Source organism: Pelophylax lessonae (assembly GCF_965119305.1).
Source record: "Pelophylax lessonae genome assembly, chromosome: 9".
Lineage (NCBI taxonomy): Eukaryota > Metazoa > Chordata > Amphibia > Anura > Ranidae > Pelophylax > Pelophylax lessonae.
This window is the reverse complement of record NC_138776.1, coordinates 269249828-269272834: the sequence shown is the minus strand read 5'-3', so window position 1 is coordinate 269272834 and position 23007 is coordinate 269249828. Positions and strand designations below refer to the sequence as shown.

Genomic DNA, 23007 nt, shown 5'->3' with positions numbered 1-23007 from the left:
CACCTTATACTAGACAACATACACAAATTAGAAAAATACTTCAACAACATTGGTACAGACATCCATGCTCTCATCTGCCAGGTTTCCACCCACCGTCCAATATACTCCATGGCTATTGGATGAGTGTGAATCATCAAGACAGCATGAGCTGTGTCCCTGTTAGGCAGAGGAACCAAAAACTATATCCACTCATTCTAGCACCTACCTAGGAGGGCTCTACATCTGTATGGCAGGGTCTGTTTGATTATTCACCTGCTGGGATGGTGCTCTGATGTGAGAAGCTGCAGTGTCAGTATTCCTTTAGCAGTAATTAACCCCTTACGGGTTTTTCTCCAGTCGTCTGTCCAGGACAGCATAGGAGATATAGGCTCCACCTCCGGAAACAGGAAACACAAAGGATCAGGTGAATAAAGGGGCGGACACCCACCATCTTCCCCAGTCTTTTGTGTTTCCTCCCCGGAGGAGGAGGCAGGTGTGGAGCTCTGCTGTACCTGTCCCAAACAGAAGAGGGAGGTCAGTGATGGGGGCCCCCGGTGGCCGGCGAGGCTGTAATCCGGCGCTCTCCTCCTGCAGCCCGGGGAGGGCTTTTGTCCACTGCCCGCAGCGCAGGGATTCCGGAAGGCGGTGGGCGCTTGCGCAGGCCTCGAGTTCCGGCCTTTGGAGCGCATTGGAGGAGGGCGGGGCTTCCGGCGCATCACTTCCGGTTCCGGCTCTCACAGCGGTGAGGACGCCGGAGTCTTGGCGGTTTGTTTGAACTGCTGAAGCCGCTCCAGGTCCGCGAGGCTTCCCTGCGCAGAACGCAGTGGCAGGATGTTGCAGGATGAAGAGGCCTGTCTCACAGAGACTGCAGGACACAGCGGCGGTGGCGCCATCTCAGCCCAGGTAGGGGTCACAGGGGTAGGCTACCTACTAGGCCGAGAGAGGGGGGGGGTGTGTGCAGGGACCTCAGAATGCTGTGATTCCCCTATTTATTTTTTACTCTTCCCCCACCCCCCACCCTCAAAGCTGAGTCCGGGCTAATGAGCCTAGGAACTCTGGCTTTGCTTCTCTGGCAGGGGGGAGGGGGTGGCTATTGTAGTTTATCCCCCTCCTTGTTGTTTGCTAAAGGGTCTCACTATTTCTTCTTTTCCCTCTTCTCGTCTTCTGGCTCAACCCAAAGACACAGAGAAGCCTTCAGGGAAATGCCCGGCCTGTGCTACTAAGTTTAAGGAAGGCGGGAGCAAACCCCTTTGTAAACCCTGTATAGACAGATTGGTTTATAAGGAATCAGCAGGGGCATGCAAGGATTTGGTCGCGGGAGTCCAAAAGGAGATGAAAGCGATTAAAATCGATGCTGTCTAGCATAAAGATCCCCCAAACAGCCAGTAGAAGCCCCCCTAGTTTCAGCCCCAGAGGAGGGTGTAGAAACAGAGGCAGAGGACTCAGATTCCCTTGAAGAGCTTAATGAGGCAGCTGCTTCCAGGGATGTCCTTGAATTAGGGATGGAATCGCCTAGGTATAAGTTATCACTTGTGGAAGTTGATGCCTTTCTAGGAGTGATTTATGAGACCTTAGAAATTAAGGAAGAGCAGGTCTCTTTGTCCCTACGTGACAAGATGTACCAGACCCTGAAAGAAACTCAGTCTAGGGTGTTTCCGGTACATGACACTTTGTCAGACTCCATTAAGGAGTGGGTAGAGCCTGAAAAGAAGCTGTTTTTTTCCCAAAAAGCTTAAAGAGGAGGTTTCCCTTTAATGAGGATTCTTCTTGTATTTGGAACAAGGTTCCTAAGCTGGATGCGGCCTTTTCACAATAGGCCAAATCTACAGACCTGGCCTTTGAGGATATGGGTGTCCTTAAAGAGCCGATGGATAAGAGAATAGAGGTTCTCCTTAAAAGGTCATGGGAGGCAGTTATGGCTAACCTAAAACCAGCTATGGCCACAATAGTGGTGGCCAGAAATCTGGAGGTTTGGCTGGACCAACTTAAAGCCCATCTGGAAGGAGGGACTTCCCGTAAAGAAATTCTGGATTCCCTTCCTATGCTGTCAAAAGCGGCCGGGTATATGGCAGATGCTTCGGCAGTATCGGTCAAGTTGTCCGCCAGAACTGCAGCCCTAGTGAACTCTTCACGTAGGGCCTTGTGGTTGAAGTCATGGTCAGGGGACTTAGCGTCCAAGACGAAGCTTTGGTATCCCCTTTTGAAGGGGACCTCTTATTCGGCCCAGACCTAGAGAAGATCTTGGACCGAACAGCTGACAGGAAGAAAGCTTTTCCGTCAAAGCCCAAGAAAGCTCCAGAGCGACGTTTTTTTCGTCCCCAAAGACCACATGGGCAAACTTCCAAAATGCCAGCCACTAAAAAACAGTGGGGGAGAGGACAACAAGAGAAGGGTATTCTCTTTTCTTCCCCTAAAAAAACCTCTAAACCCCAATGACCGGGTCCCGGTGGGGGGAAGGTTGGGTCAATTCCTCCCACAGTGGGAAAGCGTGACCCAAAACAGGTTCATATTGAGGATTATCAAGGAAGGTTATCAGATTCAGTTCCAGGGTATTCCACCCGCGAGAACAGTTCTGACCTCCCCTCCCAAAGATCCCCTAAAGGCGTCGGCACTGTTGTCGCAAATTGGCGACCTTGTGGACCAGAGAGTTCTTGTTCCAGTGCCCAAGAAGAAACAAACATGGGTTTCTACTCACACGTCTTTGTGGTGAAAAAGCCATCGGGGAATTTTCAGCTAATCCTGAACCTAAAACCTCTGAACAGATGGGTGACCTACAAGAAATTCCGGATGGAAACCATCTTTACGGTGAAAGCCATGCTCCCCCCAAATTGCTTTATGGCTTCCCTGGATCTAAGGGATGCCTATCTTCATATCCCGATTCACAAGAAGTCTCAAACTTTTAAGAATAGCGATAAGACGGGGGAGTGCTGTTCGCCATCTGCAGTTCAGAGCCCTGCCATTCGGACTGAGTTCTTCTCCCAGGATTTTCACCAAAGTCCTGGCAGAAACACTGGCTCCCTTAAGACTAAGGGGAATCTCGGTCATTCCGTATCTGGACGACCTTTTATTTTTTGCCCATTCCTTTCCCCAGTTACAGGAGGACCTGGGTTGGTTAATCAACAAGGACGAATCCAACCTGATCCCAACACAAGAGTTGTGCTATCTGGGGTACAGGATAAATTCAATGGAGCAGAAAGTTTTTCCCACTCTAGAAAAGGGGGAAAAGGTAAAGGCGACAGCAGCCGCCCTGCAATCCAACATGTCACTGTCCATCAGGACAGCTATGTCAGGCCTAGGGTTCCTCGCGGCAACAATCCCAGCTGTTCCTTGGGCAAGGGCCCACTTTCGGTGTCTCCAGGCCAACATCCTGAGAGTTGGGGACGGGAGACAACAATCCCTGGACAAGACCATCCGTTTATCTCCAAAAGCCAAGCAATCGCTCTGGTGGTGGAGAAAAGAGAACCTCTGGGGGGGCCTTCAGTGGTCCTTCCCAGTATCCGTCCGGATAACTACGGACGCCAGTACCTGGGGCTGGGGAGCCCATGGGGGAACGAGGATGGCACAGGGAGCATGGTCCAGAAGGGAATCTCGGGAATCGGCCAATTGGAGAGAACTGCGGGCAATCTGGGAAGCCCTAAGAGTGTTCTCCAAAGACCTGAACGGACACCATGTACAAGTCCTATCGGACAACGTGGTGGCGGTCGCTTATGTCAACAAACAAGGAGGGACACGGTGCCCGTCCCTCATGCAGCTGACAGCGAACCTTTTTTCCTGGGCAGAAGTAAACCTCAGCTCTATTTCCGCAGGCCACCTAAGGGGTGTGGACAACGAGATGGCAGACTTTCTAAGTCGGTATCGGAAGCAGAGTGGTCCCTAAACAGGGAAGTCTTCCAGTTGGTGACCCAGAGTTCCAGGCATAGATCTGTTCGCCAGCAGAACGAACAACCAAGTACCAAGGTACTTTTCCCTAGAGAAAGGCGGAGGAGCCATAGGGCTGGATGCCTTAGCTCAGGAGTGGACGTGTCAGCTGGGTTATGCCTTTCCCCCGTTCAAGTTGATTCCTCTCGTTTTAAGGAAGTTCATCCAGGAGGATACCACCTTAATCCTGATAGCCCCGTTTTGGCCAAACAGGCCTTGGTTTTCATCCCTGAGGCGTCTAGCAGTGGGTCCCCCCCTCATGTTCCCAGAGAGGGAAGACCTGCTATCTCAGGGGCCGATACAACTGCCAAAGATTCAGAGAATGAAGTTGGCAGCCTGGTATCTGAAGAAAGTCTTTTGAAGTCAAAAGGACTTTCAGATAAGGTGATCCGCACAATTATTTCTAGTATAAAGGTCACCCAGGCAATTTATTTTAAGTATTGGAAAATTTTTTTGTTCTTGGCTAAAAACCGATAACAGGGAGGTCGGTATTCCAGCCATTCTTGAATTTCTGCAGGAAGGTGCAGACAAGGGACTGGCCGTTAGCACTTTAAAAGTGCAAGTAGCGGCATTATCAGTGTTTCTGGAATAATCCCTGACTTTAGAACCTTTAGTGGTGAGGTTCTTCAAGGGACTATCCAGAATTAGACCAGTTCCATTTAAGGTTCTTCCTAAATGGGACTTGTCAATAGTACTACAGGGTTGGATAAAACTTTCGCAGGACGTAGACCTGTCGTTAAAGTATATTACCCTTAAGACAGCCTTTCTGGTAGCAATTTCTACAGCCAGGCGCATTAGTGAGCTTCAGGCGCTTTCAGTTGGGGAACCTTTTCTTCAAATTTTTGAAGACAGGTTGGTCGTACGTACAGATCCAGGATTCCTACCTAAAGTGGCTTCCAGGTTCCACAGGGCCCAAGAAATGGTGTTACCATCCTTCTGCTCCTCCCCTTCCAATCCAAGGGATGCAGAGTTTCATCTTTTAGATGTCAGGGCCTGTGTGTTAAGCAATCTAGAGATGTCTAAGAGCTTTAGAAAATCCAATGCTTTATTTGTAGTGCATTCAGGGAAAAATAAGGGGCAGCAGGCTTCAAAGAATACTATAGCCAGGTGGATTAAACAGGCGATAGTAGAAGCTTATAGAAGTTTAGATAAAGAGTGCCTTTTTTCTCTGTTGGCCCACTCCACGAGGGCGTTAGCTGCTTCCTGAGCGGAGCGGGCAGGGGCGACACCAGAACAAATCTGCAAGGCAGCCACCTGGTCTAGCTTCTCGACATTTATCAAGCACTACAGACTGGACCTTCTCTCTGCGCAAGATCAAGCGTTTGGAAGGAAGGTCCTCCAGGCGGTAGTCCCACCCTAATCTGGTAAGTTCTCGCTGGTCTCTCCTATGCTGTCCTGGACAGACGACTGGAGAAAAACCAGAGTTAGACTTACCGGTAACTCTGTTTCTAGGAGTCGTCCAGGACAGCAGGGATTCCCTCCCTATAATGCTGTTTTAACCATGGGCGAGTGTTTTTGTCTTGTTGCAGATGCCATGTCCGGGGAGTTCTCGGATAAAGACTGGGGAAGATGGTGGGTGTCCGCCCCTTTATTCACCTGATCCTTTGTGTTTCCTGTTTCCGGAGGTGGAGCCTATATCTCCTATGCTGTCCTGGACGACTCCTAGAAACAGAGTTACCGTAAGTCTAACTCTGGTTTTTCTCACCCAGCAATCAAACAACTGTTACACTGTCTTTTTTGACAGCTTAGGAGACTTTAGCAGCCGTAGTTTGAATTGTAAATTAAAATAAAAAAAATACTACATACTGTAGCTAGAGTAGCAATTTATATATGTTATAATATTTTATTTCTTAATAATATGGAGTTTTCCCTTGCACTGTCTCTGTTTATCATGGATTTATTTCTTACTGTGACAGGCCCTTGTGCCGCTGCAGCCTAATCCCTCTATGCTGTGGCTGCTCTATGCAGGTTATAGCTGGAGGGAGGAAGCGTCTTCCTTACTGATACTGTAGTGGTGGGCCCCTTTATCCAGATTCAGGTGCAAGTCCCTTTAACTCAATTCCCCACAATCCTCTGGGCTCCCAGCATCCCCTGAGTTCCAGGACACGCCCAGGGAGTATAAATGCCAGCTCCGCCCAGCTTCCTGTGCTCAGAGAGATCCTGCCTGATGGGACAGCAGTGACTGGGCAAGTGAGCTGTCCCTAGGTGCTGGGTCGATATCTGCCAAGTCTGGTGTGCGGGCCACCAGCAGTGAGCACAAGAGCACGCAGGATCTATCCAAGCCCCAGTCACTGGAGAGGACTCTGTTACAGTCCATGTTGAGAAGCTGTCCAAGCAGTGGGTTGGTCCTATCTACGGCCCCTAGAGCCTCCTGACCAAAGTCAGCATCAGCAGCGCCTGTGTGAAGTCTGTGCCAGCAGGAAATCCCCTCAGCTCACAGTCTGCTGAATGAACGATCAATCTCTTGGAACACGTGAGAAATCTTCAGTTCTTTATCCTATCAGTAAACTGAACTCAGAACACTCTGCTGCCATCTAGTGGCCATTACTAGAACTGCAATATAATTTTTTCACATGTTTTATGAATGTTTCTCCCTTCCTCATATTGCTGTTTTGTACTGCAAACCCCTGTTTACATGATCTCCTGTGTAATCTACGTTCCACATTGTTAAGTAAAGTAGAAATTGCACATCATCACTGGTCTGATCATTTGGCTGATACCGTTACATAACACTTGGCATCACGAACAGGATCAGCTATGTCAGTCAGTGGTGAGGGAGGGAGCACTGAGGGTGTCAAACAGTCGGCCATAGCTTCCCTTTTGCTGGCAGGATTGCTACCACAGCAACTGCCTAAGTACACAGGACCAGATCAGGACTTGGATGACTGGATAAGGAGATTGCGGGGCTTGATCCGGTCATATGGGGTCCCACCCACACAGCAGGCAGATCTGGCCATTAATGCCCTTGAAGGGGAAGCAAGGAAGTTAATTTTACACCTTCCAGCAGAGGACCAGGATTCCCTAGACAAGATAATCAGCCGCTTGGAAGCAGTGTACACCCAACCAGTTGCATTAGGGGATCTTAGGGCTCGATTTATCAGTAGAAGGCAGAGAGTGGGAGAATCCATTCTGCAGTACGCTCTGGAACTGCAGGATATAGCAGCCGAGATCCGACGCAATGAGAGGAGGCGAGCAGGACGTGCTGGCTGGAGTGATAAAGACGGGTGGCTGAAGGATCAGTTTTTGGATGGGCTTCTGTCTGACAAAGTCAGGGAAAAGCTACAAGAAAAGGACAGAAGTAACCCAAACTTAAAATTGCACAAAATTTTAGAAGCAGCTGTCCTATATTCAGAGCCCAGATGTGCCAGTGCGGACGTTCTCATGGCCAGCACAGGGGATAAACCATGTAAACCGCCACAAACAAAACAAATAGCTCCATGGGAGGTGGCCATCCACAAGCTGACAGAAGGAATGACCCAGCTCCAGACAGAACTTGCCACGCTGAGGCGCGAGTGAGATAATCCAAGGGGGCCAAGGGAGAACATCCCTTTATGGAGAAACCGTTAAACAGGATTGGTCCCAGGACAGAACCCTGGGGGACCCCACTTTCCACACCTGCCCAATCTGAGTACTCCCCATTAATCACCACCCTCTGGACTCTCCCCTGGAGCCAGTTCTCTATCCAGGTACTCACCCTATGGTCCATACCTACCTTCCTTAGTTTGTACAGTAAGCGTTTGTGTGGAACGGTGTCAAAGGCCTTTGCAAAGTCCAGATACACCACATCCACAGGCTTACCTTTATCTAGGTGGCAGCTCACTTCATCGTAGAAGGTTAATAGATTGGTTTGGCAAGAATGATTTTTCATAAATCCATGCTGATTACTACTAATAATACAGTTTTCATTACTAAAGTCTTGTATGTGGTCCCTTAACATCCCCTCCAAAATCTTGCAGACTACAGATGTTAGGCTGACCGGCCTATAGTTACCCGGGTTACACCTTGGCCCCTTTTTAGATATTGGTACCACATTGGCTTTTTTCCAATCAGCTGGCACCATACCCGTCTGTAAACTATCCTTAAAGATCAAGAATAATGGTCTGGCAATCACCTGGCTGAGCTCTTTCAGAACCCTCGGGTGCAAGCCATCCGGTCCCGGTGATTTATTTATGTTAAATTTCTCTAGTTTAGTTCTAAGTCTATCTTCTGTTAGCCATGGCGGCACTTCCTGAGGTGTGTTGTTTAGTTCGGCCTTACAAGCAAGGTTCGTGTAGCCCCCCGATTCTTTTGTGAAGACTGAAGAGAAGAAATTATTTAACACTTCCACCTTTTCTCTGTCCTCAGTGGCCATATTTCCTTTGTCATCTTTTATGGGGCCAATGTGTTCTGGCCTCGCTTTCTTACTGTTTATATACTTAAAGAATTTATTGGGGTTCTTTTTACTCTCCTCCGCTATATGTCTCTCGTGTTCTATTTTAGCCACCCTGATTTCATCTTTACATTTCTTATTGCACTCTTTGTAGTGCTTAAATGCTGCCAATGACCCCTCAGTCTTGTATTTTTTGAAGGCCTTTTCTTTAGCACTAATATGCATTTTTATGTTGCAGTTTAGCCACCCAGGGTTTAGTTTTGCTCTTTTAAATTTATTTACACACACAGGACAAGGCCGTGTTCACACTACGAGACGCTTCTTGGGGCTACAGTTCTTCTGAGCTCCACAAGGTGATGATCTCACTTCTACCCAGACAGAAAGTCTCTATAGAAGACAGGAAGTGATGTCAGCTACAGACAGGAACTGATGTCAGGTATAAATAGGAAGTTCCAGGTGAAAGATGAGTCGGGACAAAGTAGCAAGGAGACATCACTGGGAGTGGCAGCAGAGGAGGTAATAAGATCTTATTTTCACCCAGTAACCCCCCCCCCCGTCATGTCCTCTTCCTCCATAGTCACTGTTACCTCTTTTATCTCCGGCAGATAATGATACACACATATATTATTATTATACAGAATTTAAATTGTGCCAGAGGTGCAGGGCCCCAGTGCAAGAAACAAAGAAGGACCCCCAGACCCCTGGCCAGGGCCCTTCCCTTCAAGCGTTGTGCTCTTCACACTGATCCTGGGGCCCTTTACTCTCATTGCGGGGCCCTTTTATTACAGTCTTGCCGCAGGACCCTTTCACAAGTTCTGCAGTGGGCCCCTTTCCTGCCATCTTGGGGCCCTTCCCATGGTGGTGGAATGCCAGGGCCCGGTCGCAAGTGTGACCTTTGTGATCCTGGAAGTTACCCCACTGGTGTCAGTAGTTTTTATTTTTTGATATTTTAAGTGTATTATTTTTTATTATTTTATTTTTTTACAATGTCACTGACTATGACTCTGTCCATTCAGAAAAGGACCCCTTCCTGGTTCTCTATTGTGACACATCCCCTGCAGCAGCTGGCAGGAGAGGGGAGGGAGCACAGTGGGGGGCAGGGGTGCACACAGGGGCCCAGAGGCAGCAGAACACAAATGAACTGGATAGGAGGAGTGGTGGGGGCAGCATACAGAGGAACCAATCTCCTCCATTTTCCTCCTGCAGCTAGAGGAGGAAAAAGGAGGACAGTGATTTCTCTACATGCTGCCCCCACCACCCCCCTCCTGTCCAGATGGAGCATGGGGCCCAGTTGCAATTGCAACCCCTGTAGTTACGCCCCTGTATTGTGCCAACAGTCCGCAGCGTGGACAGCAGACAGTACAGTTACAATGCTCATTAGAGCTTACAATTTAAGAGGGAAGGTCTAAGGATACAAAAGGCAATTACTGTGGGGGATGAGCTGATGGAGAAAATAAAACTCCAGTTAGGTGGGGCAGGAAAGACTTCTCTGAAGAGAAGGATTTTCAGGGATGATCTAAAAGTGGACAGAGTAGGAGATACAGACAAATTGGGATAGGGAGTTCCAGAAGATGGGAGAGGCTCAGGAGAATCACTGGAGTCAAGCATGGGAGAAGGTAACGAGGGAGCTAGAGAGCAGGAGGTCTTGGGAGGAACAAAGAGAATGTTTTGTTTGGTATTGTGAGACTAGGTTAGTGATGTAACTAATTGCTGAGTTGTGGATGGCTTTGGGGGACACTGAATGGAGGCCAGTGGAGGGATTGGCATAGCTGAACCTGCGATCTGTCCCTGTGTCACTCAGTCACCTCCCCCCACACACGTCAGTAAGCACCAGGCATCCCGTCCGTAAGCACCAGCACCCCTCCCTCTCCAATAAAATTAACCCCTTCCCTGCCAGTGTCATTTTTACAGTAACAGTGCATATTTATAGCACTGATTACTGTAGTAATGTCACTGGTACCCCCAAAAGTGTCAAAAATGACAGTCAAGGGTCCGATCTGTCCGCCGCAATGTCGCAGTCCCGCAAAAAAAATCGCAGATCGCCGCCATTCCTTGTTAAAAAAAAAAAAACACCAAAAATGACAAAAATCTTTCCCTTAGTTAGTAAACGCAATAACTTTGGCGCAAACCAATCAAAATACGCTTGTTGCGATTTTTTTTTTTTTTAAACCAAAAATGTGTAGCAGAAAACAAATTGGCCTAAAATGATAAAAAATTTAGATTTTTAAATTTTTTTGGGGGGGAATTTCATATAAAAATAATGTGAAAAATATTGTTATTTTTTCAAAATTGTCGCTTTTTTTTTTTGTTTATAGCGCAAGAAGTAAAAATCACACAGGTGATCAATTACCACTAAAGAAAGCTCTGTTTGTGGGAAAAAAAGGACATAAATTTTGTTTGGGTACGATGTTGCATGACCACGCAATTGCCAGTTAAATTCGCACAGTGCCGAATCGCAAAAAGTGGCCAAGACGTAAGAAAGCAAAATTGGACAGGGAGATGAAGCCTGCAAAAACTTCCCTCTCATCTCCTATTTGGAAGGAGATGGGAAGGCATTGAGAACAGGCAGTGGAAACAGTCATTACTCATATGCCATTTATTTGACTCATAAGTTTTTCTACACCTTTAAAAATATCACACCAATCATCCTTACACCACTTCATAACAACATCCCCTTCTTCTCTCTTTTTCTAGAGTGCAATATATTTATTAATTTTACATATTTATTTATTCAAACACCTTAGCACATCACTAGCACTTTATTACCTTATTAGGCAGCGCCATTTCCCTACCCCCCTTCACATTCCCCTATAGTTCTCGGACTATATTTTAGGGAGGCTGCAGCCTAAACATTTTAACACCATTACTTAATTTATACCCAATCAGACCACAAGCGCGGAGTTTCCCTATATATAGTCATTACTCCGGCCACCACAAGAGGGCGCCAGTTCCCCAATTGGAAGCCTCTCATCTCACAGAAGAAGGCCGAAAAGCCAGGGCCTCAATTTTTGGACGGCACGGAAGTCCGTGCACTCGGGGAGGAGGTGGGGGCTCAAAAGGGACAGGACACCTCCTGCAGGGCACCCCAGGCGCCAGGTCGTTAATTCTAGTCGTAAATGGGACCTGGCGCGGGGGTTTGTCGAGCCCTGAATGTGAGTATCCAATTTTGGCCAATAAGGGGTTAAGGATGCCGAAAATATATGGCCGCTGATATCAGTTAAAAGTGAGTCCTTCACTTCAGTGTCATTTGCGGTTATGTGTGCTGACTGCTGCGATCCTATGCTGGTTACACCAGCGCTTCATTGTGAGCTACAGTGTTTGCTAGATGGCCAGCCGATTGGCATCTAGCAACCAGTGACATCTCGGGGGAGAGGGACACGGAATGCACAGGATCTTATCCTCCTCTGCGCCTAATGCTGAATCGTTGCACCCACCTCCTCCCTTCATGTGCTGTTCCCTGTAGAAGAAGGTAATGTCGATGTCTGCTGCTGTATAAGCGTCTGTAGTTAGAACGGATCATAGATCACAGCCTAGAATCAGTCTCTCTCTCTCTAAATGGAATGTTACGTTTTGACTGCAGAAATACTTTGTAACATTCTCTCTCTCTCTCTCTCGTTGAGATTTGACGGCAGAAACACATTGTATACACTTTGTAACATACATCAAATCTGTGAAAAAGGCGCTGTATTTTAAAGCCTTACTCCAACCAAACCTTATTACTGTTGGGGAAATTTCCCTGACTTTCTGTCCTGGTGACATACACAGAGTCGTAGTAGTGACATCACCGGGAGGCGGCACTCTTGAAAGGAAGGACATGGGAGGAGCGGAGAGGTGCCGACAAGTAAGAACATTGCATCATTGAGGTGGGGGGGGGGGCTGAGGCGAGGTTACCAATGGTATTTGTATTATGCAGCATGAGGGGGTTAATGTATTGTCACTGATGCATTAGTGACCGACCAGTGGCACTTAATTAACCCCTTTGTGCTGCATTAGTGCAACCAGTGTTAATTAACAGTGATACTGGTTGCACTAATGCAGCACAAAGGGGTTAATTAACTGCCACTGGTCGGTCACTAATGCATCAGTGACCAGCGGTGGCAATAAATGAACCCCCTCATGCTGCATAATACAAATATCATTGGTAATTAAATTAACCACTTGCCCACCCGTCACAGTACATATACTACATACAAGCTACAGGTGTACACCGCTGCCTGTTTCTGTTGTATGCCCCTGTTCTATCGTGTACATCGCTGCCTGTTTCTGTCGTATGCCCCTGTTCTAGCTATTTTAAAATCATTTGGGGGAAAAAAAGTCATTTTCGGTTTCGGTTTTTGGCCAAGGGCATCCTGCATTTTCGGTTTCAGTTTTTCGGCCCAGAATTTTCATTTCGGTGCATCCCTAGTGTCCATTGGATTTGGTCATTAGATGATTTGGGAGTTTAAAGAGAGCAGTAGACAGAAGTGGTTAGATTGTGGCAGGACATGGGTGAGATTTTGTCATAGAGGTGGTCAGTAGCAGGGAAGAGAAGGGTTAGGTGTGGAAGGTTTCTATGGGTAACTGTTAGGTGGTTGGAGGGAAGGAGGAGGTGAAAGTCTGGGAGATTGTGAAACGAATATTGTGGTGATCAGAGAGAGAAAAATGATTGTTGGAGAGCTTGCACAGAGTGCATAGGTAGGAGAATACATAGTCAAGGTGTTGCCATCAGAATGGAAGCATGAATCTATTGCTTCAGGTCAAAAGAGGAGGTTAGAATTTAAAGTTTAGAAGTAGCAGGAGTGTTAGTTTTAACAGTGATGGTGAAGTCACCAAGAATGATTTTGGGAATTTCAGAAAAGAGAAAGTAGGGTAGCCAGTCATCAAGAAAGGTTGATACGAGTCCAGGAGGCAGATAGATCACAGCACTTCTAAAAGAAACTGGGGAAAATCAATAAATACAATGTGCCTTAAATGAGGATAGTGACAGAGAGGCAGGTGGGTGAAGTACCTGAAAGATGCTATGTGGAGCTAGAAGGATTCCCACTCCACCTCCCTTCCATCCACAGGGTCTCGGGAAGTGAGTCCAGAGAAGGCCATCATGGGAGAGGGAAGCAGGAGCAGCAGTGTTGGATTCATGAAGCCAGGTTTCAGTAACAGCAAGTAGTTAGTGATAAAGAGGTCATGGACAGAAGCTAGTTTGTTACAGACAGAGCAGGCATTCCAAAGGGCGCAAGAGAAGGTGGAGGCTGGTTTTGGGAATAAGAGGGTTATAAACTAAATTGTGTGGATTGCTGCTCTTGCCAGTGGGCATGGGGTGATGGGAGTTTTGGATACAGTTCAGCAATGGAGGCCCAGGGTTTGGGGTTTAATCTCCAGAGGTTGGGAGAAGCAGAAGGGTGAGGGAGGTAATATGGGATTGCAATTTATATGAAGGTACATGCCTCAGGGTTCTGGAGGTTTTATTAGCATGCGGGTTTAGAATTAGCAGGAGTTGGGTGAGTGCAGTAATAGGGAGAGGACAGAAGTGAGGGTGATATATACAGGCTGTGGGGTGGAGAAGAGGGGTGAAGAGAGATTAAGGAGTGAGGACACAACTATCAGAAGGATTGGTAGAAAGCGCATGTTACAGAGAGGAAGGAGAGCTGAATTAGGAAACAAGGTCACTTGCAGTCTGTTTGGCGTTTTTCAAAGTAGTTTGCTGTGTATTCTCGCTTTGTGCAATCGCTGAAGTGCAGAGCCGAAGTGCGCCCACTTAAATAAAGAACCCACTTATAGAAAGACGTGTGCTCCCCAGCCATATATAGTGTGGAAACGTAGATGTACCCCTTCAGGGTCATAGCATTCCCCCACTTACAGGGCTGATACATTTCCTTCATATTGGTGATGTCACCTTTTCCACCAATGACCTTCTCACCTCATCAATCTGTTGTAGAATTACTACATCTATACTAACAATGTCACGCTTACCCCTAACGCAGGTGGTCAGACACTATAGCTGGCTTCTGTGTTCTTCGCCTATAGCAGCCTCCTTTCCCATAAGGCAAGCAGGCCTACCGATACTCAGTTGCCCCCAGGACTTAAACACAATGCTATGATGAATGTTGTGCAGAAAAACTATCAGCGCAGTTATAACCAAAAAATAAATGAATTAATCTCAGAGCAGGGATATAATCAACCAGTGTACAAACCCAAAACAGTGTATAAAATAAGAAGATCCGGCAGCTAACACAAAATAGTGTTATTCACTTACACAATACAATTTGATCAAACTTAAAAGGTGCTGCGCCAGAAACAAAGTGTAACATATAATGGAAATCAATCTGTGTATACAATAAAAAGTGCAATCTCAGTGTCCATAAATCATAGGTGCATTCCGGTATCCAGAACTGTGATCACCCAATAACGTGATTAGTACAAAATACTGTGCTCCACTCCACCGCCACCAGAGATCTAAGCCTCTCACCTTTGACCCAGAGACCCGAGCCAAACAAAGCGTTTACCCCTCAGGGGTCACAGGCAGGTGTCACCGGATGGTGTGGAGGTTTCACTAACGGATGCACTGGGACCAGGTAACCACGATGGTGCCGCTCTCACACAGGGCACAAAGAGATCACCACATAAGCAGAAAAGCAGAAAGAAATCGAATGCTCTCCGTGTGGGTAAAGCACATACAGCCGTTTATTTAACCACTTCAATACAGGGCACTTACACCCCCTTCCTGCCCTGGCCAATTTTCAGCTTTTAACGCTGTTGCATTTTGAATGACAATTGCGCGGTCACGCAACACTGTACCTAAACCAAATTTATCTCATTTTCTCCCCACAAATCAAGCTTTTTTTTAGTGGTATTTGATCACTGCAAGGTTTTTTTTCTTTTTTGCTAAACAAATAAAAAAATTACCGAAAAGTTTGAAAAAAAAAAGTTTTTTGTTTATGCTATACATTTTTGTAAATAAATAAGTTTTTTCCTGCACTGATGAGGCAGCACTGACAGGCACTGAAGAGAAGGCACTGATAGGCACTGATAGGTAGCACTGATAGGTGGCATTGATGGGCACTGATAGGTGGCATTGATGGGCACTGATAGACGGCATTGGTGGGCACTGATAGGCGGCACTGGTGGGCAATAATGGGCACTGGTGGGCAGCACTGATAGATGGCAATGGTGGGCACTGGTGGGCAGCACTGATGGGGAGGGCACTGGCGGGCTCCCTGAGCCCTGATTGCCATCCTTGGTGGCCATAGTGGGCATCCCTGGGGTCATGGGTGGGCATCCCTGGTGGTTCTAGTGGCACCCCCCCCCCCCGTGGGTCTGCACTGGTAATCAATGATCTGATTACCAGTGCAGACTCCCCCCCGGTCAGGAAAGCCGCTGAATGGCTCTTCCTGTGTACTATGTGACCAGCTGTGATTGGACATGGCTGGTCACATGGTAAAGAGCCTACGTCAGTAGGCTCTTTACCGAGATCGGAGATGCGGTGTGTAGTTTGACACGCCGCATCACCAATTGCCGCTGTCGCGCAGATCGTATTACCCTGTCGCCGTCATATGACGTCCGGTCAGGATAATGCAACCACATTCCTGTCGTCAATCGCCTATAGGGCGGGCGGAAAGTGGTTAAGGTGAGAGGCTTAGATCTCTGTTGGCGGTGGAGTGGAGCACAGTATTTTGTACTAATCACGTTATTGGATAATCACAGTTCTGGATACCGGAATGCACCTATGATTTATGGACACTGAGATTGCACTTTTTATTGTATACACAGATTGATTTCCATTATATGTTACACTTTGTGTCTGGCGCAGCACTTTTTAAGTTAAATCACAATGCTATGATGCCTGGCCACCCCACCAGGGCAGGAACGAACTGAGCACAGCAACCAGGTACTTGCAGTTGGCAGACAGGCAGAGTGGTTCAACGACAGTCCAGTTACAAGGCGGGCAAGGTTCAGAATAGTCAGGGTCAAATCCGTAGTCATAAGGCAGGCAGAGTTCAGAGAGTAGTCGAGATCTGAATTTTAATTAGGGCTTTCAACAAGGGAATCCAAACAGCAGGGCAGACAAACAGAGAGCTTGGAGCACGTGTTACAAATGCAATATCACAAGCATGGGACTGCAGGCTTGGCTGGCTTCAATCAGATTTGGTCTCCACTCACAGACTGACCACATCACTCACTGTGCAGATAGACCGAAAGAAAGAATACATCACAGCCAAAACCAGGATGCTGGAATGAGGAGCAAGAGCACAACTGTCAGGAACCATAAACCAGGCAGAGACAGAAAATGTAGTTTAAAATCACACCTTTAATGTAATAGCAAAAATAACACAGAACAGGAACGTAGTCAAAAACAGAAGCCAGGGTTTGGAAGACAGAGCGGGTAATCAGACAAGCCGGGATCAGAAATCAGCATTGTCAGAAGCCAAAAATCAGGATCAGAAATCAGAAGAGACGTCAGCCAGGGCAAGTCATAACAGGAACACAGTAGAGACACGCTAGAGATGTTGACCAGGCAAAGGCACGGAGGAAATAAGCAAGGCAGTTTAAACAGCAAAAAGGGGCTGGCTGTAGGCTGGACTAATGAGGCAGGTAATGGTAACCAGGTGAGTCACTGTGGAAACAATGAATGGCTGGTAATTACCCGACAGCTGAGCAGCCTCTGTGCACTGAGTAGAGAGCTGCTATTAATAGCAGAAGCCCAGCCCTGACAACAACCCACTCCTGACAAACTGATTATACTACTTTTATTAGTGGGGGGGGGTGTATTTAAGGAGGATTGGAATATGTATGTCTTTATTTTTTAGGATTCAAATAAGAAGAAAGAGGAAAAAATTAAATTTGCAGTAAATATCCGGAATTGTTTTTTTTTTTTTTTTTTCTTCATAATGATCCCAGTCTCAGATATTCATCCTAAAATGTGATCAGTAAAGTCTCTGGAGTACACGAAGATCATAGGAATATGATGAGTCCTGACAAAGCCCACAGAAAAAGTTTTTTAATTGTAGAAGAGGTGGGACGCACCCGGGAGAAATTATTCTTTGTGTGCAGAAACCTCACACAGCGCCCCCCCAAGCTCCTCCTCCCAATATCCCTCCAATCTGAGTCAGAGAATTCTATGACACCACACTGACCACACAGCTCCTCCTCCCAATGTCCCTCCTATCAGGGTCAGAGAATCCTATGATAACTAGAACCTTCAGGGCCCCAGTGCAAGAAACCATGAAGGGTCCCCCTGAGCCCTGGGCAGGGCTCTTCCCACTTATCCCGGGGCTGGAGGGCAGCAGGACCTGGATAGGAGGGCAGCGGGGGATGACACATAGAGGAACAAATCCCCTCAATTTTCCTCCTGCAGCCGCTGAATGCCTATGGGACGGAGAGGAGGAGAACTTGGCTTTTAGCAGCTGCAGGAGAAAAATGGAGGAGATTTGTTCCTCTATATTCTGCCCCCCCCCCTCCAGGTGTACAGGGGAAACACATGGGCCATTGCAATCGCGACCCCCTTTAGTTACGCCCCTGGGATGAGTGGCAGCGGTGGTGGTGGGGGATGGGATCAGTGGCAGCAGTGGTGGTTGGGTGGAGATGGGATCAGTGGCAGCGGTGGTGTTGGGGGGGGGGGATGGGATGATTGGCAGCTGTGGTGACGGGTGGGATGGGATTAGAGGAAGCAATGGTGAAGGGGATGGGATGAGTGGCAGCGGTGGGGAGGAATGGAATGAGTGGCAGGGGTGGTGGGGGGATGGGATGGAATGAGATAAGTGGTGGTGGTTGGGGGGGAATGGGATGGGATCAGTGGCAGCAGTGGTGGTGGGGGCTGGGATGAGTGGCAGCGATGAGGGGGACATGGGATCAGTGGCAAGGGTGGTGGTTGGGGGGGGATGGAATGGGATGAGTGGTAGCAGTGGTGGGGGGGATGGATTCAGTGGCAGCAAATGTGCTGGTGTGTGTGTGTGGGAGGGGGGTTGGGAATCAGTGGCAGTGCTGATATTGAGGGATGAGATCAGTGTCACTCCCTTGCAGATCACTCGATCCCTCCTCCTTGCTTGGTCTCAGTATATCTTCAGCATTCTTCCTGTGTCTCCAGTAACTCCTATCCCATCATGGGGTCACACGGTGAAGAGCTCCTCCCCTTTCACTCTATTGGCCCAGCCCGGGTCAGCAGATTTTTCTCTTTCACTCTCCCAACATTGTATCTCCCTACCCTACTGAACTCAATGGGCGGGCAGAGAGGATGGACAGGGACTGTGTGCCTGTGAGAGTGCACGTTGATGACCAGTGTATTGACTACTGAGCAGCGGTGGGCCCCCTTACCGTGGCGGAACTGCAGGACCCCTTCGCAAGTGCGACTGCTGCAACCCTGGAAATTCCCCCACTGCTATGACGACACTGAGCACACAGCTCCTCCTCCCAATGTCCCTCCAATCAGAGTCAGAGATTCCTATGACATCACTCTGACCTCACAGCTCCTCACTCCAATATCCCGCTATCTGACTCTTTATTTCTGATGCTCTTAGGATGTGGGCTGAACCCCAGGCCTCCTTACTTTCAAAGTAGGGCTGTTGGACCTGCATTGTATGTAATATCAGAAACCTCAGCATGAAGTGGGGTTTTAATAAAAAAGAGACCTGACCAGAGAGGTGAGGAGGATTCTGGGAATGTCATTTGATTTTACTATTTGTGTTCAAATCTAGAGTTTTCCTCCGGTGAAGTGTGGAGATCATATGACCATCACATTGCCTCCACCTCCCTCCCTGATAGAATAGAGAAATAAAAAGAAGATTTGAGAAGTCACCAGAGAGATCATCGAGTTACTGACAGGAGAGGTGAGCGGTGCTGGGAAGGACGTCATGATGGAGAATCAGCCGCCCCTCACATCACCGGGTAAGAGGAGACTTTATTGTAAAGGAGAGAGCAGTACAGAGGCTCCACCTAGATCCCCCATCATCTGATAAACACATAGAAACAATGTATTCAGTCAGTGTGTGTGTTTCCTACAGATGGATCCAGTAATGGGAACCCACCAGAGAGATGTCCCCGTCCTCTGTATTCCCGGGATTCCACACAGGAAGGTCACACCATCCCCCACCATCATCAGGTAGATGAGGAACAATCGCTGATAGTATCATTAGGATCTGTACATTATCTGCATTGTTACCATTGATGTCATTTTTATTATATATTCAGAGTGAAAACCTGAGAGATTCTAAAGTTGAGGTTAAAGAAGAGATAAAAGAGGAGGATGAAGAGGATGGGATGATGGAGGAGTCAGAGTTTCTAAAGGAATGCAAAGATCTGTATCAGGACACCATGGAGAAGTCATCCCGCTACAGAAACCCACCAGAGAGATGTCCCCGTCCTCTGTATTCCTGGGATTCCACACAGGAAGGTCACACCATCCCTCAATGTTACAAGGTTGGTGGATTGGAGCATCTAGAACATGGACTTCTGGAGAGGATGTGTTTTTATATATAATATCACAATAATAAAGCTTATATCTTCCAGATGATATTCTCTCTCATTTTCTTGGTTTAGAGTGGAGATCCAATCGATATAGAATTTGAGGTTAAAGCAGAAGAAGAAGAAGAAACGTATGTGAGGGATGATCAGCAGTCTATGGAGGAGGATGGAATAACGGGGACATTTATAGAGGAGGACACTCCTACAGAGATCAGCACAGGTGGGTCATTAACACTGAGTGCCGGTTCACACTTCCGCGTGTGCGGTGATCACATGTAATATCGGAGCGCACTGCTCCTTCATTACATGCGATCGGATGTGCAGTGTGAATTCAGCCATACACTTTGTATGGCTAAATTCGCACTGCACCCACACAAGAGGCATTTTTTCAGCCGCATAAGGATCTGATTGCACAGTGGTTCACACTTGTGCGATCCGATCCTGTGCGAACTGTCAGATCGCACTGCGATATGCGATCAAACTGGGGATGTTGTTAACATTTCATTGAAAACCCCAGCGTATCGCATATGGCAGTGTGGACTGCCAGATGTGCAAATTCGCAGCCTTCCCGCATCGCACAAGTGTGACCTGGCACTAAATCTATTCCTCCACCCATGCTGCTCACTGATTGGTCCAGAGTAGGGCGGGGACTGGGTGATATCAGCCTGTAATCCCCTGGTCACTTTCCTGAGCTGTGTTCCCCATCCTGTATTCCTGTATTTCTCTCGGATAATCTTCCTTCTCTGTGCTGCAGACACAATTTATGTCTCTAGACTGGATTTATGGAGATTCTGGGGTTCAGCTGGCAGTAAAATGTTTATTAACCTAGGCACCTGGGGTATGTACCTGCAGTCTTCTGCCCCATGCCCGGGTCTAGCAAGATCTCTGACAGAACAATTCTCCCGGGGTTACTTGCTCTGTTATTTGCTGGCTGTGCCGGGTGGAGGGATATGTCTGTATAGTCTCACACCCAAGTCACTGAGTGCAGTCTCAGGAGATGGGAGGCAGCGGTGTGGAACCTCTGCAACAGATTACTGAACCCAAATATTTGGACTCCTGACCCCTGCACTATATACTCTATGTTGTACATTACATACTCCTGACCACTGCACTATATACTCTATGTTGTACATTACATACTCCTGACCACTGCACTATATACTCTATGTTGTACATTACATACTCCTGACTTCTGCTCTCTCCCCTCTGCCCACTGCTATATATACACATAATATGGATTCTCTTTTGTTACTCCCATTTCCTACCAGCTGGACATTTTATATCTGATGATTTGATTGGAGGACAGACTTTTACATGGTGATAATAATGTGATAACATTCTCCAACTTTGGAACCTTAAACAGAAAGTGATAATGAGGGAGGAGTCAGTAACCCAATGATGGTGGTCTTCAGGATCAGTCCAGTCTTCATCTTGGTTGTTCTCCCCCCATCCTCACTCTCTGACCTCTGGTGGGGCTCAGCCCCGCTGTTATTCATGACTAAATCATGGACTAAATAAGGAAGTGCGGGACTTCTTGTGTTGGGAAGATGGCAATGAGTGATAGAGGGGGAGGGGACACTCGTCCTATAATTCCCTCATCACTCTCACTCCTATAAAAGACAGTTCTCGTTGTTTCCTCACTCTCTGACTAAGGTCCATGAATAAAGAAATGAACTGGTAGGAGATCAGAGGACCCATTTACTAGTTACCTTGAGGGGGGAATTGTAAGATCCTCAGAGACAAAGCTGCCTGATGTGGGCGGAGTCCTGGTTTAGGGGAACCAATCTGTTGATGTCTAGTAATAATCTTTGTATTTCTATTTTAGTACATGGACGGGAGATGAGGGAAACCTCAGAGGATTGTCTCACTTTGTCTCCAGACTGTAAAGTAGAAGATGAGGACATCACACAGTATAGTCCAGGAGAAAACCCGACGACCTCAAGATCGCACACGGGGGCGAAGCCGTATTCCTGTCCTGAGTGCGGGAAATGTTTTGCACAGAAGTCCCATCTTTCCACACATCAAAGATCGCACACTGGTGAGAAGCCGTATTCCTGTCCTGAGTGCGGGAAATGTTTTTCAGAGAAGTCCACTCTTTCCAGACATCAGAGATCGCACACTGGTGAGAAGCCGTATTCCTGTCCTGAGTGCGGGAAATGTTTTGCACACAATTCCAATCTTTCCAGACATCAGAGATCGCACACTGGTGAGATGCCGTATTCCTGTCCTGAGTGTGGGAAATGTTTTTCAGAGAAGTCCGCTCTTTCCACACATCAGAGATTGCACACTGGTGAGAAGCCATATTCCTGTCCTGAGTGCCGGAAATGTTTTTCAGAGAAGTCCGCTCTTTCCAGACATCAGAGATCGCACACTGGTGAGAAGCCGTATTCCTGTCCTGAGTGCGGGAAATGTTTTGCACACAATTTCCATCTTTCCACACATCAGAGATTGCACACTGGTGAGAAGCCGTATTCCTGTCCTGAGTGCGGGAAATGTTTTGCACACAATTCCCATCTTTCCACACATCAGAGATTGCACACTGGTGAGAAGCCGTATTCCTGTCCTGAGTGCGGGAAATGTTTTTCAGAGAAGTCAGCTCTTTCCAGACATCAAAGATTGCACACTGGTGAGATGCCATATTCCTGTCCTGAGTGTGGGAAACGTTTTTCAGAGAAGTCCGCTCTTTCCACACATCAGAGATTGCACACTGGTGAGAAGCCGTATTCCTGTCCTGAGTGTGGGAAATGTTTTGCAATTAAGTCACATCTTTCCACACATCAGAGATTGCACACTGGTGAGACGCCGTATTCTTGTCCTGAGTGCGGGAAATGTTTTTCAGAGAAGTCCACTCTTTCCAGACATCAGAGATTGCACACTGGTGAGACGCCATATTCCTGTCCTGAGTGTGGGAAATGTTTTTCAGAGAAGTCCGCTCTTTCCACACATCAGAGATTGCACACTGGTGAGAAGCCGTATTCCTGTCCTGAGTGTGGGAAATGTTTTGCAATTAAGTCACATCTTTCCACACATCAGAGATTGCACACTGGTGAGACGCCGTATTCTTGTCCTGAGTGCGGGAAATGTTTTTCAGAGAAGTCCACTCTTTCCAGACATCAGAGATTGCACACTGGTGAGAAGCCGTATTCCTGTACTGAGTGCGGGAAATGTTTTTCAGAGAAGTCAGCTCTTTCCAGACATCAGATATTGCACACTGGTGAGATGCCATATTCCTGTCCTGAGTGTGGGAAATGTTTTTCAGAGAAGTCCGCTCTTTCCACACATCAGAGATTGCACACTGGTGAGAAGCCGTA

The 23007-nt window shown here is 47.5% G+C and overlaps 2 protein-coding genes across 2 annotated transcripts in view; both read left to right on the top strand.

The window, feature by feature from the left end:
* Positions 1–4374, top strand: part of LOC309564033 (uncharacterized protein) — a gene marked incomplete at both ends in the record, with an annotated part of 247142 nt that extends 242768 nt beyond the window's left edge. Inside the window, 3 exon segments of the mRNA XM_082268657.1 lie at positions 1534–1637; positions 1796–1994; positions 3071–4374. Coding sequence (XP_082124783.1) covers positions 1534–1637; positions 1796–1994; positions 3071–4374 — 1607 coding nt within the window.
* The window catches only part of LOC309564458 (uncharacterized protein), a 1566033-nt gene that overhangs the window by 253174 nt on the left and 1289852 nt on the right, over positions 1–23007 (top strand). The window lies entirely within an intron of this gene.